General features: G+C 34.7%; 1 protein-coding gene across 3 annotated transcripts in view; it reads right to left on the minus strand.

The window, feature by feature from the left end:
* LOC124425719 (irregular chiasm C-roughest protein-like) overlaps nucleotides 1–11406 on the minus strand; it is a 135993-nt gene that overhangs the window by 103067 nt on the left and 21520 nt on the right. For 2 of the 3 annotated variants that reach the window (XM_046966459.1, XM_046966457.1), the window contains exon 2: nucleotides 3453–3497. The exons of the other annotated variant lie outside the window; for it this stretch is intronic. In XM_046966459.1, coding sequence (XP_046822415.1) covers nucleotides 3453–3497 — 45 coding nt within the window. The remainder of the gene's footprint in view (nucleotides 1–3452; nucleotides 3498–11406) is intronic. 3 annotated transcript variants of the gene reach the window in all.

Below are 11406 nucleotides of genomic sequence, written 5' to 3' on the forward strand. Positions count from 1 at the left end.
CTCTCTCTCTCCCTGTCTCTATCTCTCTCTCTCTCTCCCTCTCTACGTTCAATGTTTCTGTTTGTTCAACGAGTTATCTCCTCTCTCCGTTTGATTTAGCCTTAAAATTCGATCGATTAATACCGTTTCGTTCAATTTTCTACGAATTAAATAATGCTACTATAGATATATGCTCTAGTACATTGGTTCGTTCGATTTGAAATCATTGCAAATAAAAATTTTATGTAAAAAGAGAAAAGGAAAAATCGTTTGAATAAAAATTCGTATGAAAGAGAGAGAGAGAGAGAGAGAGAGAGAGAGAGAAAGGAATATCGTTTCCGCATATTCACATATGGTTTAGAAAGCAAATGCACGTTTTATTCATTCTTTCTTCCTCTTTCTCCCTCTCTTTCTCCTCCTCCACCCCTTCAATAGCGACTAAATGGATTACAGGACTTTGTCCCCGAGCTTGTCGATAGCGCCTCAGTGAATATGTGGGGAACCTCGACGAAGCAATTCGGGCCAATCTAATCTCGATTAAAGATACATCGTTCATGGACAAAGATAAAACGCGAAAAGGGTCGACTCATCCACGGTGATAGTAGAAACCTTATGAGAACGTAAGCGCGTTCGTGATGGATCTGGAGGAAAAAGAAAATATATAAAAAAGAGTGCGAGAGAGAGGGAGGGAGGGAGGGAGAGAGAGAGAGAGAGAGAGAGAAAACTAAGGGAATTTAATTATCGGTCGCGTGCGATTTAATCGAGTATGGTGTAAGCTTAAAAGCTCAACGTTACTCGTCATCAGCTTAAATCCGTATTACATATAGCTTATAATGAATTCGGTGATGTTCCTTTTATTACCTTGTAATGAATTACCTTTTATATAACGTTTTATCGCTTTTTATCATAGACACTTATTATTGTTTAATAAAAATTGCTCGTTAACTCATATTATTACGTTATATAGTAGTTTTTAAACGAAAGAATGGCTCTCACATGAAATCCTCCCTTAATGGCAATCTTATTTTTATCTTTTATATATATATATATATATATATATTTATTTATATACTTTTTTATTCGTTATTCATAAATGTATTTACGCGTACACGAAAATATAATATTTTCTCTTTAAAAATTAAATAAATATTCTATTTTTCCTTCTTTTTTATTTTTTCGTTTTATTTTTTTTTTCTTTTTTAATAAATTTAAATCCTTAAAAATGTAGACGCGTATAAAAGGAAAAATAAAAAAGAAAGATAAAACCCTTTACCCTCTTAGTATTCTTATTCTTGACCCCTTTCAAAAGTTACGCTCAGTTCGCGCCAAGAAGACATCAGCTCCTTTCTTTGAAAGGATCAACAACCTTGGCACAACCTCGCTCAAGTATTAGCGAGCGAGTGCTGCGCTTATTTTTGGCCAGACATCGCGTCGGGAATTTAGTGCATTGGCGTCGACGATTGAAAGTTCACTCTTCTTAACGTCATTTCCGTTTCTTTATAAATTCTCTGTCTCTCTCTCTCTCTCTCTCTCTTTCTTTTTTTTTCTTTCTCTCTTTTTCAATTGTCATTAAATGAAGAAGAAAAATTATATTAAAATTGTATCGATCCCAATAGTTTCACGAAAGTACCATCAACCTGAAATTTCTTCAGACGTAAAATTGGAATTAACTATGTTTAAGTAAGCTTACAAGGATAAGTAAACAAAATTCTGTAAGATAGACGAGTCAGCTCTATGTATTTATACGTGGCCGTATATAAGAGAAATAAAAGAGAAAGAGAGATTTTAGAAAGAGTCGACGTCACTGTTTAGAACCATGTACTATCTACATACTTACATAGACAGAGATTCGAGGAGGATCTAAATTAAGATCGTGCTTTTCACGCGAAAAAAAAAAAAGGTAAAGCACCGTCTGGCGGGGCCGGTCAATTCCTCTTGTCTCGAATTTCGATGGAGTAAAATTTGCATTATTCGAAATAATTTAGATAAGGTCTGAGAAAAGTGTTTATGAAAATTTAATTATCATTCCTATGACAATATTCGGTCTAAGTTAAAAAGAATAAAAGAAATACAATGTTCAATAATTTAAGTAAATTACTACTTAAGTAAATTACTAAACTTAAGTAAATATACATTGTAATGTATAAAATGAATAAATAATAATAAAACGTACGAACAAAACGTTCAAATAATAAAGAAGTTTTTACATTTCTGTTCGATTAAAAATGAATTTATTTTATGGTCTGATTAACATAAGTAATGAATTTAACGAACACGATAATGACTATTTTACTTTCTTCTATTGTCGTTAAATCACCTAAGAAATATAAGAGACATACGTGTATATATATATATATATATATACGTCGACGTTAACGTTAGCGAAGGTGTAAGGGCATTATCGCGTGAATTAATTAGCGGTATACGTAAATCTTTCTCGATACGAGCGTTCTTAGCACGCTTGTTTTCTCATCGAACAACTATGAATAAATTATATATAAATAGTGTCCTGTTGTTTTTAAAACATCGAAAGGATGGATTACCAGAGAATATTAAGCCGTATCTCGATCTTTGTTTTACAAAGAAATGGAACCTTCATCCTCGACATTTTGCTTGGAAACAAGGAACTCAAGAAAGTAGAAACTCGATGAAAGGAACTCTTTTGAATTGTGGCACGCAACATTATAGTATTTCTACGAAAAGATCATGCTGGTAATAACCCTTCGAAGCATCTAATTATAAGTTCACTATTCTTAGAAATCTTTAGCTCGAGGAATAGGAGGAAGAAGAAAAAGATGAAGGAGAAGAGGAAGAAGGAGAAGAAGGAAAGAGGAAGGAAGTTGCCTTCCAGCATCGGTTTTCGAACGATGGCGGAAGTATCGATTTCCAAACGTTGCTTCTTCCTATCTTTCGTAACCTCCTCTCAGGCACATATAAACACACACGAATACACACATACTTTCTCTCTCTGTCTCTCTCTCTTTCTCTCTCTCTCTCTCTCTCTCTCTCTCTCTGTTTCTAGTAGATCATGATTCTATACGACTGCTGTGAAAACACACATACAAACTCACTCACTCACTCACACTAAAGTTGGTATCATCTTTTCTTCTCCTTGGCTCGATTGTATCCCAGCAAGAAGAAATTGTCTTGCTTTTATTTCACCCTCGAGAGGAAGATATTTCGTTACCGTCGGCCCAGTTACCGCATCGTTCACGACGAAAAGGGTAGATAGAAAGAATACGGGTATAGTAGATCGAAAAGGAGACTACCGACTGAAAAAAGGGATTCATCAGTATTCAACATTGTTATGATCAAATTAAGAAACTTTATCTATCGTAAATTATCTTCCGTTAATATTTAACTCGTGGTATACTATATATATATACGTATATTCCCATAAATGTGTCTCAACGATAGAACGAGGTTACAACGAATTAACGTTAGATCAGCATAATTATAATACTTGCATTGACCTCGATAACTCGATTTCCCTGGGCATTGAAGTACCCTCCTGCGTCCTGCAAATCAGGTTACAATTTAGATCAATGATATTCTTCATCAGTCGACAAAACTTACGATATGATTATCGAATTATACATTCACGAGAATATCCAATGCGTTAAAATTTAATATATTTTCAATTCGTTTAATATTTTAGTTTGCAATATTTTCTTTATTTATTTTTCTTTACTCCTCTCTCCGCCCCCTTCATAAAGAATCTAGGAATCCTTTGTTTGTTCATCTAATATATCACTTCCAGCAACGACATACCCTCGAAGGAATTTTAATGTACTACGTAAGCGTTTGTTTCACCGGAGCTCTCTTTTATAATACAATATCCGGTACTTTAAAGATCGTGGGGATCTAATCAACGGAACGAAACGGTGGGGGAAGGAACAGGATAAGGGAACGAGGAAAACCTTCCTTCTCCCTAATCTTCTTCTCTTTTTCATTCTACTCTTTTTTCTTTGAAAGCGTCTATTTTACGAAACGATCGAAGATATGGCAATTAAGGGATAAGAAAAGGGTGCAGCAATAGCTGCTATCTATTCGTAATCCATATCGATTGGATTATCGCTTAGAACTAATCGAATTGGCTCTGGCACGTGTTTTAAAAGATATAAGATTTTTTTTTAAACCATTTCTTCGTACATCATTTGTCAATAATATTAATTATTCACAAATTTCTTTTTCTTTCTTTCGTTTCTTTCCTTCCGTTCTCCCAGCTCCTTCATCTTAAAAAAAAAAAAAAAAAAAGAAAAAAAGATACACAAAAAATTGTTCACACAAGTAAAATATTCGTCTCTATTTCGTTCAAACGAAAATTATCGTGGACGGGAACTGTTAAACGAATTAACGCTCAGACACGAAGAGACGAAGTTGCACAGCTCATAGCCGTATTCACGAACAGTCGTAATCGCGTTAAAAGGGGGTGCAAAACTCCGTGGAGATAGAGAAAAGAGAGAAAGAGAAATAGAGAGAGAGAGAGAGAGAGAGAGATAGATAAAGAGGAAGAGAAAGAGAGAGAAAGACGAGACGCGAGGGTTATTTCGTACCATTGCGTGTGACGCGTGGAAAAGGGCGCAAACGAGGAAGGAAAAGGTAACATTCGTGTGTCCCTACAGGTACTCTTCTCTCTTTTCAACTTTCTCTCAACTAGCTGCTTGTCATATACCGTACAAACGATCTACAGACGAGTACGAGACGAGCTTTTTCCAGTATACCTACAACACGTTTTTCTAAAGAACCTACTCTCGATTTTCTCTTTTCGTTTACTACGTACGAAATTCCCTTTCTCTCTTTCTCTCTCTCTCTCTCTATCTATCTATCTATCTATCTATCTATCTTTATCTCTATCTCCTTTTCTCTGTCTCTTTTAAAAAGCTGAGAAAAAGAAAGAAGGAAGTCATCCTGGTAACCGCCGCTCAAGAGACAACGGACGAGAAACGAAGACGCGTAGAAACGCGAGAGCCAAGTCACTTGAGTTACCTCAAAAAAGAGAGAGGATGAAACGTTGAGAAAGAAACGAAATAAGTGACGGGCTTGTCTCTCATCGTCGAGACAGCAAGACGCGAGTTTAACTTGAGTTTCGCCTAAGGCTAAACGTCTTTTACCTTTCTACCAGTATGGGAACTCTAAAGAATACCTATATTACATATCTCGCCAAAATATTCATCCTTTTTGTCTTCAAAGGTAATCCTTTTTCCTTTTTTTTTTTTTTGTTTTCCCCTCTCTTCTTCTTCTTCTTCTTCTTCTTTCTCTTTCTTTTCTTCTTTCTCGTTCTTTTTTCTCTCATTCCTTAAAAACGATATCTATCAATAATGAATCGTGCTTGAATATAAATATTATATCACATCTATGTCGAGTATTCTCCATGGATGAATTTCTTTTATACATATAAAACCAATAATTACCGACATAATAGAAGTGTTCAGCATATAAGTGGTAAGATAGTGTTTGAAAGAAGGCATTTCCAAGAACTGCCTTATGAATTATTTTCCGCATAAAACGGAAGAAGCGTCGAGGCGTGGACCGGAAAGAAAACTCATCGACGTGAATGATTTAGTGAATTCCGTTAGGAGGGAACGTACAAAGCGTACAAAAAAAAAAAAGAAAGGGGGGAAAAGATGGAATGGAATAAGAATAAATATAAGATAAAAAGAAATATTCAAGATGATTCTTTGAGGTCGATCAAAAGAAAATAGCTAGTGAAATAAAAAGAGATTTACGGATAGAATGAGATAAAAAAGAATACAACAACAAAATTTATCGCTGCCTAAATATATACATAATGTGTGTGTGTGTGTGTGTGTGTGTATTCATGTATGTAATATAATATAATATGGTATAATAAATAAATAAATATATAAATCTTATTAAACGTATAGAAAAAATAAAAAAAGAAATTTTATTATAGAAATAATTTTAAAAATTAATGATCAATGAATAATTGAAGATTAAAAAAAGACGAGTAAAAGGATATTTAGAGAGAGAGAGAGAGAGAGAGAGAGAGAGAGAGAGAGAGAGAGAGAGAGAGAGAGAGAGAGAGAGATGGAAATAAATTAGTTAAAACTTTTATAGAAGCACTATTTTCTCTTTCGTTCCGCCGCGTTCATTGCGTGTCGCCTTTAGCAGCCCCAATAAAATCAACGCGACTTCCTCGTACACGTTTGAACCCCTTCCTAGACATTTATTTCCGAATGCGAACGACGCTCTTACGCGTGCGGAACATTCATTTCGGTGAATACGAGACTGGTCGACTTAACGAGTCGACCGCTCTCAAATATTCACGAGACTTATTAACGACTAGACGTCGCCCTTAAAACGATCATATCGAGGTGCGAGTTTAGGTCTCTACGAAAATCCATGTATGTATGTATATATATATATGTGTGTGTGTATGTGTGTGTTTGTGTAAAAATGTAAATTGAAAACGCGAAATCTGAATTAGTCGCGTTATTATTTATTATTTCCCCTTTTTTTTCTTTTTCTTTTCTTCCAACTGCTCTATATTTAATTATTAAAAAGAGAAAAAAAGAAAGATAGAATGGAAAAATCGAGATGAAAGTATAATAATACATTTATCATGAAGACAAGAAGATAAGGGTTGTTGTAATAAGAAAATGTGTTCGAATGGGGATATGTATTAAAGCGGAAGTAGAGATAAAGAGAGAGAGAGAGAGAGAGAGAGATGGTAGAAAAGAAATCATCTGTCAGAAACGTGGTTTCTTTCATTCGGGCTAAGAGGATGATTTGCGCTCGATCCGTTCTCCTCTTGAACGAGATGAGCTTTGTCTCGTCTTTCTTTCTTCTTCTTTAGGGTTCAAAGTTGCTCAGGGGATTTGGATGAACTTTACCAGGCGAAATAAAGAACGTTCGGTATCAATATATATATATATATATATATATATATGTGTGTGTGTGTGTGTGTGTGTGTCTAAGTTTCTACCTAAGTACGTTATATCGAAGAAAAAGAGTTTACATTGTAAAAAATCTCGCCAAGATTTACAAAATCTCAGGATCATTTTGAAAGGGAAGAAGAGAAATGGAAATGACGTTGCGGAAGTGAAAAACCACGAAGAAATTTATCTTTCTTTCTTTCTATCTATCTATCTATCTATCTATCTATCTATCTTTTCTTCCCTCCTTCCTTCCTTCCTACCATCCTTCTAACACTTTTTCTAAACGTTCGTTGGAGGAAAGTTACAAAGGACAACGTAACGCAAGCTGGAGGAATTACGTTCTCCTTTTGTCCACGGTGCACGTTTTAGCACAAAGAGGTCCACTGAAATAAAAAGAATAGAACTACGGAGAAGCGGAGAAGGAAGAGACGGAAGAGTAAGAAGGGAGAGGAGAAAGAGGAGACGGAAAAAGAAAAGGTGAGCTAGAGGAGAAAGGCTTGCGGCGTTGAAAGGAGGTTGAAAGGAGAGCAAAAAAGAAAGAAAAAAAAAAAGAAAAAAAAGGAAAAAGAAAAAAAAAGAGAGAGAGAGAGAGAAAGAGACGACGAGCCAAGGACAACGGCAATTTTAAGTTTCCCTGTCCGTGAAATTTTTTGATGAAGCGCGTCCTCCTTCTCATATCCTTCGTGGTCTTCTTCCTATTTCTTTCTTCCTTTCTTTCTTTCTTTCTTCGTGATGAAACTTGGAATCTTCGAAACATCATCGTCTCTACGCAAAGCACAGGCTTCTTCTTCAACTTCTCTCTCTCTCTCTCTCTCTCTCTCTCTCTCTCTCTTTCTTTGCCTGTCTGTCTGTCTGTCTGTCTGTCTCTTTATCTTTTCCTCCCTCTCTCTATCTCATTCGTTCTGGTTTTCTCATATCGTTGGAAAAGTGGTCCTTCGCTTCCACTTCCCGTGACTCTTAATATTTCAACGTTTCAACTTCTACTAGGTACTCCTCTTTTCTCCTCCTTCTCCTTCGTACCGCTCGAGTTTTAATGTTTTCAGGACGAAACTTCTCGACCTTCTTCCGTAGACCTAGGAATAAGAGAAGAGAGAGAAAAAGAGAAAGAGAGAGAGAGAGAGAGAGAAAGAGAAGAAAAAAAAAATCTTACGTAAATGACGATGCCCACTCGGATTAGGAAGAACACGAACTATTTTCTTTCACGTTCTCCTTCATCTTTCACGCGAGCTCATTCAACCTTTCTCCTCCTCTGTCGTTACGAATCGACGCGTTCTTGGGATTACATCATCCCCTCTTCCATTTTCTTCCATTTCCTTCCCCTTTTACTTCTGCTTCTACTTCTATTTCTCCTTTATCTTACCGTAAGTTGTTCCGTGCAACTTGGAAGATCACGCGGATTCATGAACGAAATGTGTTCCGCTTCAATCGTCATACTCTTTCTTCGTTGTCGTTCGAGAACTCTCGTTATGTACGACTTCTATATACGAAAGATAGATAGATAGATAGATAAAGAGAGAAGGAGAGAGAGACAGAGAGACAGAGAGACAGAGACAGACAGACAGAGAAATGTCAAAGGGAAGATATTAGTGCTATCGAACGATGGTGTCTTTGTACGCTCATCGAAGCGAATTACGCGGTAAATATCTTCCTTTGTTGCTTCCAAGTACTTCCTATTGAAATATCTTCTCATAGTACAGCATACCGTACATATTTATAGTATTGCAGGAATTATTATCGAGAATCGAGATATTAGAAGCGGACATAATGAAGATATGCCGCTACGATTCGTATGATAAATCAAGCGATCATTTAATTTAATCAATGAATAAACTTTTCCCGGTTCTCCTTATGTAATAACTTCTTTTATAAAATCTTTTCTTATGTATCGTTATTATTATTAAAAAAAAAAAAAAAAATAAAGAGTAATATAAAGAAATAAAACAAGCAATAAAATCAATAACAGCTTGGAATATATTTGTTCGTAAGGTCGAGAAGAAAAAAGAAACAAAAAAAGAAACAAAAAAAAAAAAAAAGAGAGAAAAAAAATAATGTCCAACGGATAAGACAGTGACTTTTTTCTTCTTATCGAATCTTAAAAAATCTCTATTTTAATAGTTTACATGATATTCTAGTTATAAAAAAAAAAAAAAAAAAAGAAAAAGAAAAAGAAAAAGATTTTTATTCGAAAGGATTAAAAGATTTAGCGAAAGGCCTCGCAAAATATTTTCTATTCGTAAAGTCAAGGAAAAGATAAAAAGAAAGAAAGAACAGAAGGAAGAAAAAAAAAAGAAAAAGATAATAATTTACAATAGAACAAATAATGATTTTTCTTATCAAAATACATGGTCCCGTTTAATAGTCAAGATTGTCCGATCGAACGACACGTACGACGACGTTAGCTCGTCGGGTTCTCAAGGTCGATGACATTACGCCCCTTTAATTGCTGACGCATGCGCGACGAGCGGCATGATTTAATGCTCTGGGCGTGAGCAGTCACGCATTTCACACCGGCGAAATAGGTTCTTGAATTAAGCAGCGTGCGCCGTGGGCCCAGGGGCACCTGGAACGAGTTTACGGAGCTCATGCATACGTTTACGCGGTCAAGCCCGATTTGCGATCGTCCTCCTTCCTTCGCCCTTCTCTAGTCACCCTTCCTTCGCCCTTCTCTAATCACCCTTCCTTCACAGTTGTTCTTCTGTCTCGATCGATCATTTTCTTTTTCTAACTTTCTCTCTCTCTCTTTCTTTTTCTTTTTCTTTTTTTCTTTCTCTCTTTTTCTCTTTCTCTCTCTCTCCCTATCTTCGTTATTTTCAACGATCAATGACGAATTTCATTTCGAATTATTAACTAAAATATTTCATAACTTTCGATATAGGAATATATTCTCGATCGATTCGATAAGTTTGTTTCACCCATCGCTACAAATTAATAGAAAACAAATATAGTTTCATAGATCGATTTGTAAATACAGTATGAAACGAAGCAATTCGCATACGAGAATGGTTACCATTCTATATATATATATATATATATATATATATATATATATATATATATATAGACGAACACTTCGTTTACGACAATATGTCCCCCGACGATGAAATTTACTTTTATCGTCGTTATAACAAACGAACAACATTGCCGTCGAGCGTATTGTTTTCCAAATTTAAATATCATTCGATGATTACTTTTATTTATATCTATTTCTCATTTTACCCTTTCGATTCTATGAAAACGTAGAATAACGTTCATGGAAAATAGATCGAATTTATTCGTAATAATATTAACTATGAATATTGTTATATTAAATTGACTTTAACTTGGATCATACGATTTATGTATTACACCAGGCGCCGTTCGCGAACTGTACATTTTTATATATGACGAAAAGTCTAAAAAAGAAAAAGATAAACGAGCGAAACCCGGATCGATCCGCGTCCGATGGGAAACGAAATTCTTGCTGAAAACATCGGCGCTATTCTCTTAACGTGTTTTTAAAATATTTTTTTTTCAAAAATTCATAACCAAAATCTTCATATCTATATATTATATACGTGTATGTATATATATTACCTACTTCAAAATTGAAGAACTGACGACGAATTTTGTGTCTTAAGAAAAAGCAAAGATAAATACTCATTAACTATGATTTCAATTCTCTTTTCGTCCTAATAATCTTATGAAACTTTTTAATATATATATATATATATTTAATAATATAATGCTTATCAAAGAAGATCGATTTCTGAGGAACTTTCCCTTTTTGGCTTTGAGTATACTACTCGTTAATGCGAGTACCAAGATAACTTCTAAATGCCACGGGAACTTCATCGAGAGTTTCCACTTTAAAGGGAACTAGTTTTATCGATAACTATGCTTCTCGTGTTTATTCACGGTGTATGACGAAAATTATTATTAAAAGGAGATTGATCTCGAAAGGAGTTTCATTTTCCATCTTGCCTTTCTCTCTTTCTCTCTCTTTCTCTCTCTTTCTCATTCCCTCTATATATCTCTGTTTCTTCGTTAACGGAGTAACATTTATTTTAAGCGTAAGAATATTCATCGAAAGTTATCCTTTTTAATTTTTTCTCTCATTAATGATACCTTGCATATTTCTCCCTTCGCTATAATCAAATTTAACCTCTATAACTCTCTATTACGATACATTATCGATTTTATTATTCTCCCTTTATCAACGTTAGACTGATATCACAGGATGTCATTTCTTTTTTCTTTTCTTTTTTTCTTTTTTTTCTTTTTTATGATATTTCAATCTCCTTTATTTTCTTTGCCAGGATATATAATTACGAAATATATATATATATATATAGTTTACATGAAATAAATAGATATATTGTTTGAAATAAATCTTTGCGATAATTATTGTCAATGAATAAAAGGAATATAAAAGAAAGGAAGGAAGGAAGGAAGGAAGGAAGGAAGCATCGAACGGTATAGGAGACAAAAATTAATTTGAAAGTTTGTGGAATTTTGATACTTCGTTAATTCGTGTTTTCGTTGATGT

The sequence above is a fragment of the Vespa crabro genome, chromosome 7 (assembly GCF_910589235.1).
Source record: "Vespa crabro chromosome 7, iyVesCrab1.2, whole genome shotgun sequence".
NCBI classification, from domain to species: Eukaryota; Metazoa; Arthropoda; class Insecta; order Hymenoptera; family Vespidae; genus Vespa; species Vespa crabro.